The sequence below is a fragment of the Alosa alosa genome, chromosome 5 (assembly GCF_017589495.1).
Source record: "Alosa alosa isolate M-15738 ecotype Scorff River chromosome 5, AALO_Geno_1.1, whole genome shotgun sequence".
NCBI lineage: Eukaryota > Metazoa > Chordata > Actinopteri > Clupeiformes > Clupeidae > Alosa > Alosa alosa.
Genome location: NC_063193.1, coordinates 18,814,204 through 18,831,542, shown reverse-complemented (window position 1 = coordinate 18,831,542; position 17,339 = coordinate 18,814,204). Strand labels below are relative to the sequence as shown.

General features: G+C 46.7%; 1 protein-coding gene across 8 annotated transcripts in view; it reads right to left on the bottom strand.

Moving 5' to 3' along the window:
- Positions 1–17,339, bottom strand: part of pdlim5a (PDZ and LIM domain 5a) — a 69,278-nt gene that overhangs the window by 25,155 nt on the left and 26,784 nt on the right. For 6 of the 8 annotated variants that reach the window (XM_048243130.1, XM_048243133.1, XM_048243129.1 and 3 more), the window contains exons 4-9: positions 10,027–10,063; positions 4,310–4,326; positions 2,687–2,707; positions 2,542–2,559; positions 1,720–1,892; positions 740–779 (exon numbers count right to left, since the gene is read on the bottom strand). In XM_048243130.1, the coding sequence (XP_048099087.1) occupies positions 740–779; positions 1,720–1,892; positions 2,542–2,559; positions 2,687–2,707; positions 4,310–4,326; positions 10,027–10,063 (306 nt within the window). The remainder of the gene's footprint in view (positions 1–739; positions 780–1,719; positions 1,893–2,541; positions 2,560–2,686; positions 2,708–4,309; positions 4,327–10,026; positions 10,064–17,339) is intronic. The other 2 variants (XM_048243135.1, XM_048243136.1) reach the window with 2 other exon arrangements.

Below are 17,339 nucleotides of genomic sequence, written 5' to 3'. Positions count from 1 at the left end.
GTGCGGTATGTGTGGTCCCTCTACCCCGGCGACGCCACACACTGGTCCGGATGAGGCTCGTTTTCTCTATACGCTATAATTACGCAGATTTTCCTACTACACGAGCCTCTCTCTGTATCCCTCACGTGTGTAATCAGCCAACTGCCTGGCCGGAAGACAAAATGGAAGCCACTCTCACGGCTGAGAGCTGACCTCGTGTGGGACTGAGACATGTGTGACACTCACCGCAAAAAAACACAGCAGACTGCTAGTCATCTGCATCATGCACATGCACACACACACACACACACACACACACACACACGCACATGTACTGTAAGGGCCTGTGCTCAATCATGGCTAATCCCCCTCATCTTGAAGTACTTCTGCATGTATGTATGTATGTATGTATGCATGTGTGTGTGTGTGTGTGTGTGTGTGTGTGTGTGTGTGTGTGTGTGGCTAATTGAGGGCTTTTCTCAGAAGTGGCCCCCTCCAATTTGGTGTTCAACTAAGCATGGAGGAAGTTTACGGCATTTCTTCGGCGGATAAACAAGGAATGGAGATAATGAATGCCCCATGTGATACAGCACACCAAAATCACAGGGTGTCCCGCTCCACTGGGGGCCTCCCGTCACCCAAATAGAAACGGTAACAACAGCAACATCACGTCTGTGCGAAACCGAGAGAGAGAGAGAAACAGACCACCACGTCGGCGGCCACTACAGAGCAGGCAAACAGGTAGAAAATTGTTACTCACTTTGTCTTTTTTTCAGCGTCCACAGCCTCCTGTGTTGGCTCTGAGGGGGGAAACGCAAAATGCAATTTGGTTTTTAGAAGGGAAAAAAAACAAATAAAAAAGAAAATAAAAAATATAATTTTTTCCCCTCTTTTCACTGAAATGTTGCAACAGGCTGCGTGCCCAAGAGCTGCTACTGCAAAACAGAACGGCATGTCAAGAGCCTGAATCGCTCATCTGTCCAATGCTAACACAGCAGCACTTTACCAAAACAGAGGAAAACAGAGGCCGTGCACACTGCTCTCTCTCTCTCTCTCTCTCTCTCTCTCTCTCTCTCTCTCTGTCTCTCTCTCTCTCTCTTTCTCTGCTACCCTCCCACATCTGCTGTGAGGTACTCTAAGGTCACACTAAGGATGCAGTAAAACAGTGTGAGGTGGCACACTAAGACAGTAGTGACTGTAGTCTCTAGTCTATTTCTGTACAACATGACTTAGAGGACTATCATCAAGTAGCTCCAATTCAGCTGCCAAAACATTTCATTTTTTTTTTATACTTTATTGTGTTAAGCATGATAGTTACATTTAACAATTACTGTCTGCAATCATCATCACACACATTTTTTTTCCCTTTCTCTCCTTCTCCTTTCCCCACCCTGTGAGTAAACATGCCAAAACATTTCAGAGACTTCAGAATACTACAGACATGTATAGTAAATTGTGCTTGCAACTAACTAAGTACTACAGACAAGTGAAAAATAAAAATCTCTTTCCTTATTTCTACTATTTCTAGAGGCCTTTGGCCTTTGTCACATTATATACTTCCAGACGGAACTAAATGTTACAACTTCATGCATACTCCCAATGAATTTCCTAATTCTCATGCAGATTCCTAGAGATTTGGAAGTCTAATGTCTCAAAAGGCTTGGGCCTGTATCAGAGCATGCAATGCAGACAGGGGAAGGGACGGGCCCTTTGCTGGCCTCTGGATGGTGAGGCTCTCACCGTTCTCTGTGCCGGTGATCTGGGCGAGGATGCGGAAGGAGCGGGACTGCGAGGTGCCCGTGCGTGGACGCCAGTCCTCAGTGTCCTCCATGATGCGTTTCCTGCTGGCGTCACTGTGAGAGGGGACGTGGTAGAATCCGATATCCGTCTCGATGATCGGCCTTCTGGGGACTCTGCATGGGCAGCACACAAAGACAACCGTCAGACCACAGGCACATCATTCAGAGGCCCTTCATTATAAGACATAACATCAAGGACATTATGTAAGTTTCACTCATGCAAAACAAACCAAAAAAACAGATCAACTTGAAATGGGAGGATTACATTGTGTATGCTCCATGATGAACGCCAAACATACATAAGTTAATTATATTTATGTAATAATAATTAATTGTGCATAATTAGATTTGTGTTAAACATAATGGCAAACCAAAAACTTTGAGAGAAACTTGTAATTTGTTACAAACGAGTGGAATACACAGCACTGTGAAGCTAGGAGGAAACATAGCTACTGTTATGAAAAATAAAATTGTTTCCGTTCTATATATGCTGAGTGCTGTCACTCATCACAATCACACAACTGTGGAATTGCCTCAACAAAAGTAGGGGTTAGAGTTAGACATTAGGATCTTTCTTAGTTGTGCCATGACAGCAGTTACGTATTTTGTTGTTCTTTAAGGAAAAACAGCATTAGTGAAATACTACCACACTCAGCATGGTGTGAATGTAAATGCGTGTGGTGAATACACTGCTACTAACACACACAGTTAGCAGAAAAAAAGTTTTGCTACATTTCAGCATATTTATATTTTCCCTGTTTACCTTGTGGAGGGAGCTTTTCTAGAGGGTAAAAGTGACAGCAAATTGGACAAATGAGTATAAGGGCCATATCGACCATCATAGATAAGTGAAAACGAATATCAGACTACAATAAATGTTCACAAATCTGCCAGGGCAATTTACTTACTTTAAGATACTCTGGGGTCCACTAATGGATTGTTTTATGGAGAAAAAAGACAAGCACACACAAACAAATTTGAATTAAATGTTTTTAGACTTCAGGGAAATATAACACTGAACTATACACTGTATACTGTAAAACTCAAACTGTAGAAAACACTGTTAGTACAATCCACCAACATGTTTAGCTTCTAACTAAATTATCATTATGTATTAGTTGTTTGTAACCAAGGTACCATGTAATCAAGGTCATATTTCCAACTCAAGACAATTACTATGACCAAAAATGCTATTATGCATGACTTTTTTTTCTAAAAACAAACAACTTTAGTATTTCCTTCTCTGGCCACATGAGTGCGCTGTTTGCTCTCTAAAGTAAGTCTCTCTGATTAGCCATTGAGCCACTACAGAGAACAGCTGCTGCGCTCTTTATCCCTGCTGACGTGTATACCTCTAAGTGTTGCACCTATTGTATATCAGCTCAAGTACCAAGCCACAGCTCAATCTTGTTGAATCAGCCTCTCAGATTTCTGTTTCACATTACGTGAAAGGTTATGCATAGTGGCAGTTCTTGGTAAACAACAGACACAATTGCCAAAAGCCCAAACACTTCCACAGAGAGATTTTTAACACCCTTTAAGGCAGGTTTTTTTTACATATTATTCAGGACTATATTGTTTAAGCTTAAGCACTTGAAAAAACTAAACTGATTAACTCACAATACACTCTCAGCATGTGGAAAACTAATGATAATAATATGCACTCTACAATCCAACCAGTATACTCATACTATTTCATACTATTGTATATTCTCTAAATTGCAGTTGGCCTTCCTATCTCTGCCCAAAAATTTGTGTTTTTGTGAATCAAAATAAATATATTGAGATAAACACAAAATAGCCACAGAGAAAGCAGCCATTGAGCAACTTCTCTTCTCATTCTATGTCCTGGGAACCATGGGAAATGAAATGCAGGAGGGAGGAAGTTGGCATTCGGAACATTCCAAAGGAACCCCCCCCCCCACCCCTCACCAGGTCCAGCGCCACACACTCTCTGTCAGGTGGCGACAGGAGATATGCTGATCAGCTGTCAATAAATTAGCCAAGTTGGTTTGGCCTTTGTGCACGAGTGTGTGTGTGTGTGTGTGTGTGTGTGTGTGTGTGTGTGTGTGTGTGTGTGTGTGTGTGTGTGTGTGTGTGAATGTGTGTGTGTGTCTGTGGATGCATGAGTGTGTGTGTGTGTGTGTGTGTGTGAGTGTTCTTGTAGTTCTGTGAGTGTGTGTGTCTGTGGATGCATGTGCATGAATGTGTGTGTGTGTGTGTGTGTGTGTGTGTGTGTGTGTGTGTGTGTGTGTAGGAGTGTGCATTAGTGTTCATATGAGCGCTCAAATCCTAATATACTAACAGCACAATATCAGAGGGTAAATGGCTCAGACAGGCTCCTTAGCGCAACATGAATCTCTCACAAGTCTGCAGTCACCTGAGACAGACCTCCTCCTGACCTTCATGTGCAATGACGATCAATACACTTCTGCAAGGCACTAGGCCCACTGTTTATTAGAACACACAGTACACCACCACACACAACACTGACGTCACAGAAGAGACATTTGCATGCTCGCAATACTAACTTTGTCACTGCAGCCTCCTACGGGATTGAAAGCAAAAAGGAGAAGAAAGAGATGAATTCAGAGACAGATGTTCAGAGACAGATGTTGCAAAGTGACAGTGAGAAAGGTGACAGTTTCGTAACAGATAACAGCGGGCTGTCATATCAGTGTCACCATAAAGCCCCTTGGAGACTGAAACAAACACACAACACACACACACACACACACACACACACACACACACACACACACGCATGCAGAGAGCACATGCACATGCAGAGAGACTGTAACTGATGTTCCAGCTATGACTGCACATCTGATCTGCATCTTTAACATGAGCATGCACCAAGTGTGTAGTGTGTGTGTGTGTGTGTGTGTGTGTGTGTGTGTGTGTGTGTGTGCGTGTGTGTGTGTGTGTTGTGTGTTGTGTGTCGTTTACACGGGTCCAGGGGTCAGCCAAAGGTCCCCCAGAGGTGGCTTTCTGGTAAAAGCAGCAGGGGGGTGACACATGAAATGTGTGCTGCTGTTCTCCACACATGCTTCATGCCACGCTGGCTGAGCGGGACCCCAGGGGCTAAAAATGTGGGTGGAGCTGGGAGGAGACTCACCGAACGAGACGAGTCTCGCTCCCCCAGAGCCCAAACGGACGACACATCCAATGAATTATAAGGAAGCACAGGAGTGGCCAGCATCTCATTATGGTCAAAAGGCCAACAGCATTTCCCTCCCCAAGGAGAGCAGGGGGGAGCAGGGAACAGAGGTCATCTGGCAGATCCCTTTTTCTGGAATCGTGAGAATACATTTCCCAAGGAAGAGGGGGGGTGGGGAGAGATCTTTTGATAAGAGAGCAAGAGGTACCCCCATTTCCATCACATCTGCAAATCAAAGAGCAAGAGAGAGAGAGGGAGGGGGGGGGGGCTACAAAGTGATCGAGCATCATTTGTTTCCAATTAGGCTCCTCTGTCTCCTGAATTCATCCAGACCAGGGTGCACCTCTTCCCAGTCCCCAAAGTAATGGGAGGAGGAAAAGCACTGCGCTGTCATGGAGACAGACAGGTGCCTGAGCCGGCTCCGGTGTCATCCCCGCTAGCAAGTGCAACGGTTTATCCGTGTTCTCCATGACCCGATTGTCAGATCAAACTCACCTCAGGGCCTAACCGTTTTCCCCTGGCTGCTGTGCGATTTGACCGGGTGCCTGACCACAGCACTTTAAACCTATTAAATATGACCTGACAGTGTGGCATGTCCCTACAGAGCCATTCTCGCATCCCAATGAAGAGTATATATTACATTTTTACAGTTTACCACTTAAGTTCAACAGCTGCATGACATTAAGGCTCACTAACAGTCAAAGGCCATGAAGATTCCTCCTCACACACAAAGAAGGGGGGGGGGGGGGGGGGTGTGTTTGCTATTACTGCCTGACGGGTACCCTTTCCCTCATGAGAAGAGCGTCACCCACAAGTAAAGCTGTGGTTTCTGACTCTGCCCAGCTCGCTGTGAGCGCGGTGCGCCCGCAAATCGATTTCCATCCAGTGTTATTTATAAAGCCCTTAAATACAAACAGCGATGGGGCCACAAATTTGCACAAATTCACCGAGCCTTAATTTAAGCCAGAGCCGCTCTAGAAAAAACATGGCGCATGTCTACACACCAAGGGGAGAGAGAGAGAGAGAGAGAGAGAGAGAGAGAGAGAGAGGGAGAAAGAACAACACCCTCAGAGCTTCAAGCTTAGCCAGGACATTTCAAGGGCTCAGCAACTGGATCCAGGATGTCTTTGTCCAACTCCACTGTGCCTTGCCAGGAAAGGCAAAGGTGTGAAATGCCAGTGGCTGTATATCACCAGGTGGTGGTGACTGTTAGAAAGGGGAGCCCGGCCACACCATTTACCAAAACAGACAGAATGGGGGGAAGAAAGAATGGAACAGAGAGAAGGGGTGAAGAGGAGTGAACACAATCAGGAGAGGTGCGTCTGAAATTTGGACGGATGATGGCCCCAATGTTAACTTTAGGAGAGGCTTCACAGCATAAGAGTGAAGGGGGGAGGGGGGGTGGCAGCATAAAAAGCCGCCCCGATTGGACTGCAACATACCAGCAAAGCCCCGGGCACTCTAAATATAAACACACACGTCAAACACTCCTCGCGTGCTGGGTTTCACTACAGCCACCTCTCCAACTGATAAACACACACACACAGACACGTGAATGCATACACAAACACACACACTCAGAAACCCCCATACACATCCCCACACACACATCCCCACATGCACACACACACACATACAGTACACACTTAGAAACCCCCATACACATCCCTACACACACACACACACACACACAAACACACACACACACACACATAAACACACATTCACATACACACGCACGGAAACATGAGATGTAGGGATAGAGTGAAAGTGTGTGCGTATTGTGTGTGTGTGTGTGGGTGTGTATGATAGATCGTAGATCCAGGTTATCAGAAACCACAGCAGTGTGAGAAAGATACAGCCCTGCATCTCGTCATCTGAGTGTGTTGATGGCATGTGCACTATGCGGCGCCGCGCGCTATTAATCATTTTCCTTTGCGCAAGACGATACCGACGTGTGTCATTAGGGCGCAAAGGCACTCGGCAGAAAAAAAACACTAGTGTGAGAGAGCGCTCCACTAAAGAGACCCTTTAATTTGAAAGCGTCGGAGTACAGCGAGGTAGTAAAATAAGCCGTAATCTCTCCTCTCCTCTCCGAGACTTAAGGAATTTTTTTTCCCTCCACGGGAAAAACTCATTTCCATCATCGTGACACATCCAGTGTGGGGTTGTTCCCCTGTGCTTTTGTGTTTAAATAAACTGTGCGTGTCGGCCAAGAGCACCGCACCACAAACAAACTAACGATTTGTCTCTCATCTGACAAATCAGAGTTTTAAGTAAACTGTTGTGTGGGCTGACATGGGCCCACGAGAGGGAGGTTGGGTAATGAGATCGCATACTCTGTCTCAGAGCAAACTGTTTTCATTTCTCCCTATCTAAGCTGTTGAGGCTGAGGTATGGTAGTGAGAGCTCTGAGGTGTACATCATAGGAACATGTAGGTCATCGATCCCTTGCAGCTACAGGTAGCAGGGCAACTATGTACATTACAGCCCCCAGGCCAACGTCCTTTACCCCATAAAAACAACTCTGTGTTAACACTACAGTAACATTTCACATGGGATACCACAAAGCAAAACAAACCAATGTAAAAGGGAAGGGCCAATGGTGTCATTGATCGCCATGGCCTGTGAGCTCCCTTTGTTTCGAACAGTGAATGTACAGCAAAAAAAAAAATGTGTAGGAGCTAAATAACAGTCTTTGTTTGGTGTGTGTGTGTGTGTGTGGGTGTGTATGATAGATCGTAGATCCAGGTTATCAGAAACCACAGCAGTGTGAGAAAGATACAGCCCTGCATCTCGTCATCTGAGTGTGTTGATGGCATGTGCACTATGCGGCGCCGCGCGCTATTAATCATTTTCCTTTGCGCAAGACGATACCGACGTGTGTCATTAGGGCGCAAAGGCACTCGGCAGAAAAAAAACACTAGTGTGAGAGAGCGCTCCACTAAAGAGACCCTTTAATTTGAAGCGCGTCGGAGTACAGCGAGGTAGTAAAATAAGCCGTAACTCTCCTCTCTCCCTCTCCGAGACTTAAGGAATTTTTTTTTTCCCTCCACGGGAAAAACTCATTTCCATCATCGTGACACATCCAGTGTGGGGTTGTTCCCCTGTGCTTTTGTGTTTAAATAAACTGTGCGTGTCGGCCAAGAGCACCGCACCACAAACAAACTAACGATTTGTCTCTCATCTGACAAATCAGAGTTTTAAGTAAACTGTTGTGTGGGCTGACATGGGCCCACGAGAGGGAGGTTGGGTAATGAGATCGCATACTCTGTCTCAGAGCAAACTGTTTTCATTTCTCCCTATCTAAGCTGTTGAGGCTGAGGTATGGTAGTGAGAGCTCTGAGGTGTACATCATAGGAACATGTAGGTCATCGATCCCTTGCAGCTACAGGTAGCAGGGCAACTATGTACATTACAGCCCCCAGGCCAACGTCCTTTACCCCATAAAAACAACTCTGTGTTAACACTACAGTAACATTTCACATGGGATACCACAAAGCAAAACAAACCAATGTAAAGGGGAAGGAGCGCTCAATGGTGTCATTGATCGCGTCGGCCTGTGAGCTCCCTTGTTTCCGGAACAGTGAATGTACAGCAAAAAAATGTGTAGGAGCTAAATAACAGTCTTTGTTTGGTGTGTGTGTGTGTGTGTGTGTGTGTGCATGCATGTTTCTATGTGCACTACGCAACCCCCTCCCTCTTGTTGTAGAACTGGATGCCAACACAGTGACGAAACGTGTCCTCAAGCATCCGAAACTCCCATGCAACCTCACGCATGGGGAGAGACTACGCCAGAGCACCAACCAACCAGCTAGGGCCTCTCTCCTCCGTGAGAGAGAGGCATGATGGGCTATGAGCTGTGGAATTATGGGTTACGGTGGAGATGTCAGAGTGTGAGCATTGGTGGGGGGTGAGTCCATGGGAAGGGAGGGGGAGGTGGGGGGGGGAACTCACCCGTTGAGCTGCAAGGGCTCCCCTTGACCGTCCAGCAGTGCCCGTCTCTGGCCCATGGCCACCTCGCAGGCGTTGTCGTCGGAGTAGAGGTTGATGGGCGTGTTGTAGACTGATGAGTGGGGGACGGAGGGGGATGGAGAGGGCGGGGGAGGGGGCGCGGGGGCGCCACGGCCGGGGCTGGGCCTGGCACTGATGGGGGTGGGGGTGGTGTGTGGAGGGGTGTGTGACGGGGGAGGGTGGGCACAGGTGGCGGGGGTGAAGGCAGATGAGGCGGAGGGGATGGAGGCCACAGGTGGTGCCCAGACCGGGGGTTTAGCCGACTCCCCGCCACCAACCAGGCCACCACCAAAAAGCCTGGAGCTTTTGGTGAAGGCTGGGGCGGCCGCGCCTGAGCCGGAGGGGTCGGTGGGGTGGGCCAGGTGGTTTATGGGGACGGGCTTGAGGATCTCGGATGGCTCCTCCTAGAGGTGAGGAGGACAACATGCAGGAGAATGGCACACCAACACACCAGGGCACACACACATGCAACACTGATGCTTCCAACGTCTCTGTGCTGTAATGAAGCATTTATTCCCTCCACTGACATTGTACTGAGCAAAACCAAGCCCGCTCTGGATTACATCCTGCTGCAGAATGACTTCTTGGACCAAATGAAATTTGGACTTTGAGGCTCTTTATCACTGGCCAAAATAAACAATGCATTTACAATGTAATTACAAATGCTGGTAATTAGTTTGAGGGAGCATCAGTGGTCTGGTCTAACTCAAAAGTCGGATATGGAGCATTCAGGTGATCAAATGATGTATCATGTCAAAATGGGTAAAAATAATGGTTGTCTTGTTAATCTACTGTCCCAGCATGCAACTCTTCAAGCATTTCACACACTTTACAACTGTGTCTCCAAGGGGTTCATGCCAATGCAGGTATACATTTCATACTTATAACACAAAACACACATCAACACATTTCATTCCACTATGGGATCTGTCAGTTCTTGCACGTTGGCACGTTGTGCTTAATGAAATTCATATCAGACACTGAATGTATGCCATACATATAGGGTATGCTGTATACTATTTCAAAAGGGCTTCTGATCATTTGCAGGTGGGAATGTAACAGTAGAGTCCATACCTTTATCACGCCAGCTGGTTTGGGGAGACTGGATGCTCTGTGGAAACAAAGAAGCAGTCTGTCAGTGCCATTTCAGGTTATTTTGATTCTTCTGATGGGATAACAGGATTCTTACAGGCTGTGACACTGTGTGAGTGCAAATAGTCACCCAAATAAGCATGTATGAGCACACATATGAACATTTATAGACATACAGATGCATTGATGTGTGGGTCTATATGCAATTTAGATCCATGTTGTTTCACTGGTGTACACTAAATATGCATTGACATTAGTAATTACAAACCACAGGATGATTACTGTATGAAAGTATTTAGGACTATTGCTGTGAAAGTATTTAGGACCTTGCTGTGTCCTACTAGCAACACCATGGCAACAGTAGTGACTGAACCAGCTGAAGCCATTATTTTAACAAAAAACTAAATAGCAACAAAACCAAATATGTTTTAAAAAAAAGTTTTAGCTAAGCTAATGAACACACACACACAGGGTGTTGGTGTTTCTAGAATGTGTTTAGATATATGCATTTGTACCTTCCCCAGCTATCTACTGTACAGTAAGTGTTGAACAAACTGAAGTTAATGGTGCAGGTAAAAAGCTTGGCGGTTACAGTAATTTTAAGCTGAGGTCTGGCAATAATGCCCGTACCAAGACCCACACTGAGGTAGGGAGAACGTACAGCGTAATGTTATGCAGACTACCAAATATTCTAGAAACCGTGTTTCTTCAAATTGACAGGTAGAAAATGCAAAGTGAAAACATGCAGTATGTGTTTTATACACCGGCAGCAAAGCCCTTCTTTCATGTAAGCCAGACAGACTTGCTCAGAGTTGCTGGTCCAGGAAACTCGAGCTTTGGACTTAAGGCCACACACTGTATTAATTACCAGTTGTTTAAGGCCCATTAAAGCTCTACTATCTGATACCCTTGGTGCTGTTGCCCTGAAGAGATCCTTGCTGCCATGTGAGACCCCTCTAAATGTCCACGTGGAGATTCCTCTGAGATTAAGCCTCCTTCTAGAACATTCCTCATCGTCCTGTCTGCTTCTAGAACGATCACTCCACCTCCGCCTCTGCCAAGTTTTGCTACCAGCTCCTTCCAGAAGGAATCCACTCAGTTTCTGGGCATAGAATATTTACTTGGGCAAGGATCATGCAAAGATCCAGAGGGGGGGGGGGGTCTATGGAATGGACCCGCAAATCCAGCAGGTCCAATCCTGAGTCATCTTTCTGCTATCTGGGGCTATATTCAGCACACATTTATCAACGTCGACCCGAGGCCAAAGAAAATACTTAAATTTCCATCATTCCTTGTACAAATTGCAAACCTAACCTACGACATTCCTCTTACAAGTGCAAATTGAACCTGTGACCTTGGTAAGGTATACATGATGTTCTAACCGTTGTGCTACTGGTGTGACAGCTCAATAACGATTCAATCACTTGTGTCAATAATGGGCAGACTTAAACACACACTCACAAAGTCCAGCCGAGGCGACACCTGAGCAGCTCATCTGACGTAGGGAGCCGTAACTCTCTCCCTTCGGCATTACACAGCATATAAATAAGCAGAAGCAATACCCTTTGCACACACGCAATCTCACTAGCTGACGGACCCCCACTCCTCTCCCACACATAAATCTCCTACCTGACTGTGTGATCTGTGAATTTATTAGGCATATCATGAGACAGCTAGCTAGAGGTAAGGGAGGAGAGGAGGTTGGGGGGGGGGAGACGTGCGTCGGGAAGCTAAGAGTAATGACTCCGGAGCCGCGCCATGACACGCTCTCAGCTTCCACGGATCATAACACGCTGAATCAATAACCCCTCGAACGGGACCGGGATGGGGATGGGGATGTGGCGGCTGGATCCTCTTTCCCACCACCAATGACCTCATCGCCCACGGTACTACGGGAATGGGGATGGGGTGGGGGAGAGCAGCTTGGTGCTGAAGGCAGCCCCGGACGCATGAGTGACAGACCTGGGCGTTTCTGAGGTTTGTCCCGCTCTGCCAGAGAATGTCCTACATTGTGCATACATACATGCATACATACGAGTGGGGGAGAAATTGTGCAGGCTCGAGCGCATCTGTGAGCAGCTTTTGATGGAGAAATAACACAGAACACAGAATGGCCTTTCAGAGAGAGCTGCACATAAAAATATTTAATAGATTTTTTTTTTCTGCGTTTTACACCTTCCTCATACAAGGCTATAAAGGCATAATTCCCACATTCAAAAACAGACCCAGACTGGCGCAACTCACACAAACATGCAGGCTTGCCAGTATAATGCAGGCCTTTGATTCCCCCTTCTAGGCCTGACAGACCGCTATACACTGTGCAATTAAAGGCTGCACCCAGATTTTGTTTACTGGAAGTATATGAGGCTTAATAGCATGTGACTGTATGTGGCTGACTACAAGACAGTGGCTTGCATGTAACACACACACACACACACACACACACACACACACACACACACACACAAACACAGAGATCAGGAAGCATTCCACTTCGTATTTAACAATAATGTGCAACGACACTGGATGAAAGACGTTAAACACCTGACACACACAAACACTCCAAGTTTTTTCCTTCTTACATAACCAAGGTAGCGTCCAACAACCACTCACTCACTCACTCACTCACTCACTCACCCACTCACTCACACAGTTGGTGGTTGGAACATTCCGCCTTGATTGATGCTAACAGCAGCTATGACAATCACAACTGCCCTGAGGCACATTCGTCATGTCAGAAATAGCTCGACCACTTGCATCATGTAGTCAAATGATAGAAACTCATTCACATCATTACACTGCCAGCTACTGGAAAGGGATTGAGATATCTCTGTACTAAGTAGAACTGTTATACACACATGGCAAAACATACAGTATGCTAAAATATAGTGTATAATATATATAATAATGTAGCCCAGATACAGTAGATTAAAGTTCATCACTCCACTCGGATGGACCATATATGAACAAAAAGTGCAGACAAGTCCAGTCACTGCATTCCCTCAGGACTGAAATACATGCCAAAAATGCACCATACCGCTCCAAGAAAAGTAGTGGTGGGTGCCTTCCATTTTGAAAGTCAAATAGTCATAGTCTATAGTCATAAACAGACAAGCGAATCTATACACACGCATGTTTGTTCCAGCTAATGACTTTCTTCTGGATAGTCTTTATATTCATAAGTGTCCTTTAACTTCTGAACCATGTCAACTTTTCTTTCTTCCTTGTATGAAGTCATTTATATGTTGCATGGACCTCATCATTACTCATAGTGGGCTACCAGTGTTCCAGAACATGGGACAGAATCTCCAGTCCATCTCGTAGCCTTATTAGGAAGAGGAGCAGGAAAACTTCAAAGCTTTTCCTAAGCTGAGCAAAACTGACCAAGTTTCTTTTCATGTGAAAGGTTACAAAAAGAAGGGAGAATGAGACAGAGAGAGAAAGAGAGATCAAGAAAGGGAGAGAGAGAGAGAGAGAGAGAATAAGACATCTACTCAGACAGAGTGAAGCCAGTGAAGGAGCACAGGTTAACAGACATTGTGGGAGTGGGAAGACTCAGACAGACAGACAGGCAAGTAGTGAGACAGGCAGACAGACAGACTATCCCAGGGAGGATTGTTCCCACACAATCATTATGGGATCATTAGGCCCTTCCTCCTCACCCCCTCTCTCCGACTGAGTCAGAAACGACCAGTTCATTCGTGGGCTATTTTGGCGGCCGGCTCACAGAGTTTATCTCGGCAACACTTAAAATAGCTGAGCTGTGCCGAGGCCGTCCGGCCCAGCCGCCTGCTTTTCCTGGCCTCCGACTCCGGCCCTCAAAGGTCCGGCGAGGGGAAGGTCAGGCGCACACACAGCCCCCCGGCGGTCACTCTCTCAGCAGCCCCTTGACAGCTGGCTCGGGCAGAAAATGACCGCCGCCGCGTCTGCAAAACCCAGACAGAACACGCTGAGCTCGCTTAAGCCCATCCTCTTCCCCTCTGCACCGCAGGTCTAAAGAGTTTGATCATTTTACCATCGACTCTCCGCGAAGGTATGCAAGATGAGTCCCCTCAGAATGCGTCTGGAACGGGGAGAGACCACCTGGCACTTCGGCTGGATTCTTCTTAGAGCGTTTTAAAAGGACGCTGGTGGGCGGGCGACGCAACAGCATCTGGGGCTGCTCAAACAGGCGACTCAGTTAAACGCCTGACATTAAACAAGCTCATTTGTAATTATGCAAACACTTTAATCCCTTAGTGACTTTTGGGGGAGCTATTGGAGAGGGCCTGTGTAGACTCAGAAGGACACTACCCCACGCATACAAACATTAGCAGACATACGCACACACAAATATATTGATACATGCACAGACACACACACACACACACACACACACACACACACACACACACACACACACACACAGACACAGAGTAAAACACACAAACAAATACAAACTGACCTACATTCAAAAGACATAAACGGTTTAACAAATTGAAAGAATGTTGAACTTAATAGCTTAAAATGACACCAGGCTACACTGAAGAGCAATTACTGCATTCCTACTCGAGTGTAATGGATCCCCTTAAACCCTGATTCTTGTTGAGTTTTCTACAACTGTTACATATCTTCCATTTATAACCAAACCATAGTCCTCTGATCCAAACAAAACGCCTCCATTTCTGAGCCTACGCTTCCCAGGAAATCTTCAGCTTGCTCATATTCATACTCTGACATGGATGGACCATGTCATGGATTGTCTGCTGACGACAAAAAGGACAAGCTAAGTGTGGACAGCCTTATCATTAGCTTGGCGTTAGCCCTCCTTCCCCCACTGAGACACGTTGTTTATCTCAGTCCCCTCCTAGGCGACCGGCTGCAGCCCGGGGAGGAAGGGGCACTTGTAGGAGAAGGATATGTACACAACCGGGGCTCTGCCAAGAGCAACAGTCTGGCACATACCAGCGGGCAGTGTAATGCTAGCGCTCGCTAACCCAGCGGTTCCGCTGCAGCGAGGAGGTAATTACAGCCACTTAGCCTTCCCAGTCAATTTGCATTATTCAAGTCCACTATTCAGTTTCAGGCGCTCTGCGGAGGCTGCGTGTTGCACCTGGGGCATTTAGGAGCTTTTAAACACACTGACAAGTTTCCTATTTCAGGGATTAGATATGAGGGCTGTTTTACTGGTGTGAAAGAGCAGGGAGGGTGTGTGTGTGTGTGTGTGTGTGTGTGTGTGTGTGTGTGTGTGTGTGTGTGTGTGTGTGTGTGTGCAGGAGTGAAGGTGGGGGGGGTCAAAACTAACACTTCCATACAAAAAAAGGTCCTGCTGCCTGCATGTCCTGGTCATTAGAGGTAGTACTGGAGGCATGCTGTCACCGCCGCATGGTAAAAGCACTTACAATTCCCACATAGTTCCTCTGGGAAACACGCTCGCTGCCTCGGAGTGCAGCAATTATCCAACTACAATACCAGCAATGCCAGACTGTGTGTCAGACGGGTACACGCGCTCCAAGACTCACTCTCTCACTCACTCTCTCTGCCCTCTCTGTTTCCTTGATTAGATCTTTCAGGCCTTTTGACAGATTTGGAGAACTCCATTTCTCTTTCCCTGTTTGTGAGAAAAAGGAGGATGGAGGTAGACAGGGGGAGAGAGTTCATTGTTTTTTTTTTATCGTTTTTTGTGTGTGTGTGTGTGTGTGTGTGTGTAGTGTTTTTGTGTGTGTGTGTGTGTGTGTGTGAGTGTGTGTGTGTGTGTGTGTGTGTTTGTGTGTCTCTGTGTGCATGTGCGCAGTCCAATATGCAGGATCAGACGAATCAGATGAAAATCATGCAGTGTTCAATAACTCTAAGCCAGCTTTCTAATCTTGATGCTTTGGTGTTTTTATCTGTGGTGCCTGCTGGCTTTTGCACTCTGTGTGAACATGGAAATACCACTGATATCCTTTAATCATAACCCCACCTAAGACAAGACCGCAACCAGCAGGGGCCACACAGCTGGCTAGAGAACAGCATTGATAAGCCTTGATCAGTACTTGGAACCACACGGCAGCCAGGTCGAAACGACTCCTCTGATATCGCAATTACAGGCAGCCTTGCTCTGAACCTGAGCTCAAAACTGGCCTCCTCGCACTCAACAGCAAAGCCAGCAAAGGCATTTGCTCGCTCGCTCACTCAGGGTTAAGCCTAAGTTCACAAGAGAGAGCCCATGCATTTTTGGATGGTACATTTGAAATGTGAACGTTCCCTGGAATCGACTACTCCTCTCCCCTCTCTCCTCTCCTCTCCCCTCCTCCCCTCTCTCCTCTCCTCTTCCCCCTCTCTCCTCTCCTCTCACCTCCTCTCTTCTCTCCTCTCCCCTCCTCCCCTTTTTCCTCTCCTCTCCCCTCCTCCCCTTTCTCCTCTCCCCTCCTCTCCTCTCTTCTGTCCTCTCCCCTCCCCTCCTCTCTCCTCCTCTCCCTGCACACACCGTTTAAGGTTTCAGAAGCTGGGGAAGAGCTCCAGTGATGATTGGAGCGTTTATACACAGGTCTGGTGCCCTGATGACAAAACCACAGTGGCGAGTGCACAAAGGAGCGAGAGAGAGAGAGAGAGAGAGAGAGAGAGAGTGAGCGAGCATGGCAACCACAGCCTCATGCTTATGAAAGAGGGGACTGTGGCACGCCAAAGGAGAGAGGTCAGGAAACTCAACGCGCAGGAAAATCTCCCTGGAGGAAGAAAGAATCGAAGTCGAGAGAAAACTGGCAGTTATGGCTGCGGGGTCTTTTTGAGAACAGGGGGTAGCATCACACTGTTTATTCTGCTGACAGCCGAATCAAAACGGAGAGAATAAACAACCTCCACAAGGTTTGACTAGGGCCAAATGGGTGAATTCACTTAAGCTTAAATAAAACAAAATGTTCATCATGAAAGGTTATAAGAAACTGTGATGAAAAGGTTTGGGTTTGATTCTCTTATAAATGGCAGCAGTGATAATGAGAACACAAACCATTGGGCTGCTCTGATTGAGCCAAAGTCGAAGGATTTACAATGTTGACAATGAAAAACGACTTTAAAACGTACTGGGAGGTTAATGCCAATGTATCTCTGAGGGTTGGCAATCAGACTATCTACACACACACACACACACACACACACACATATACTCAGAAACAATTGTTATAAAAGTATAATGAGACACTCAGGTCCTCCAGCTGCAGCTGCCACACATCTGCCCAAAACCCTCGATCTTTCTAATCTCAGACAAATCCACAACAGCCCAGCCTCTGACGGGGAGACTGCAGGTGTAGCTCTCCCAGACACACAACCCAGCCGGA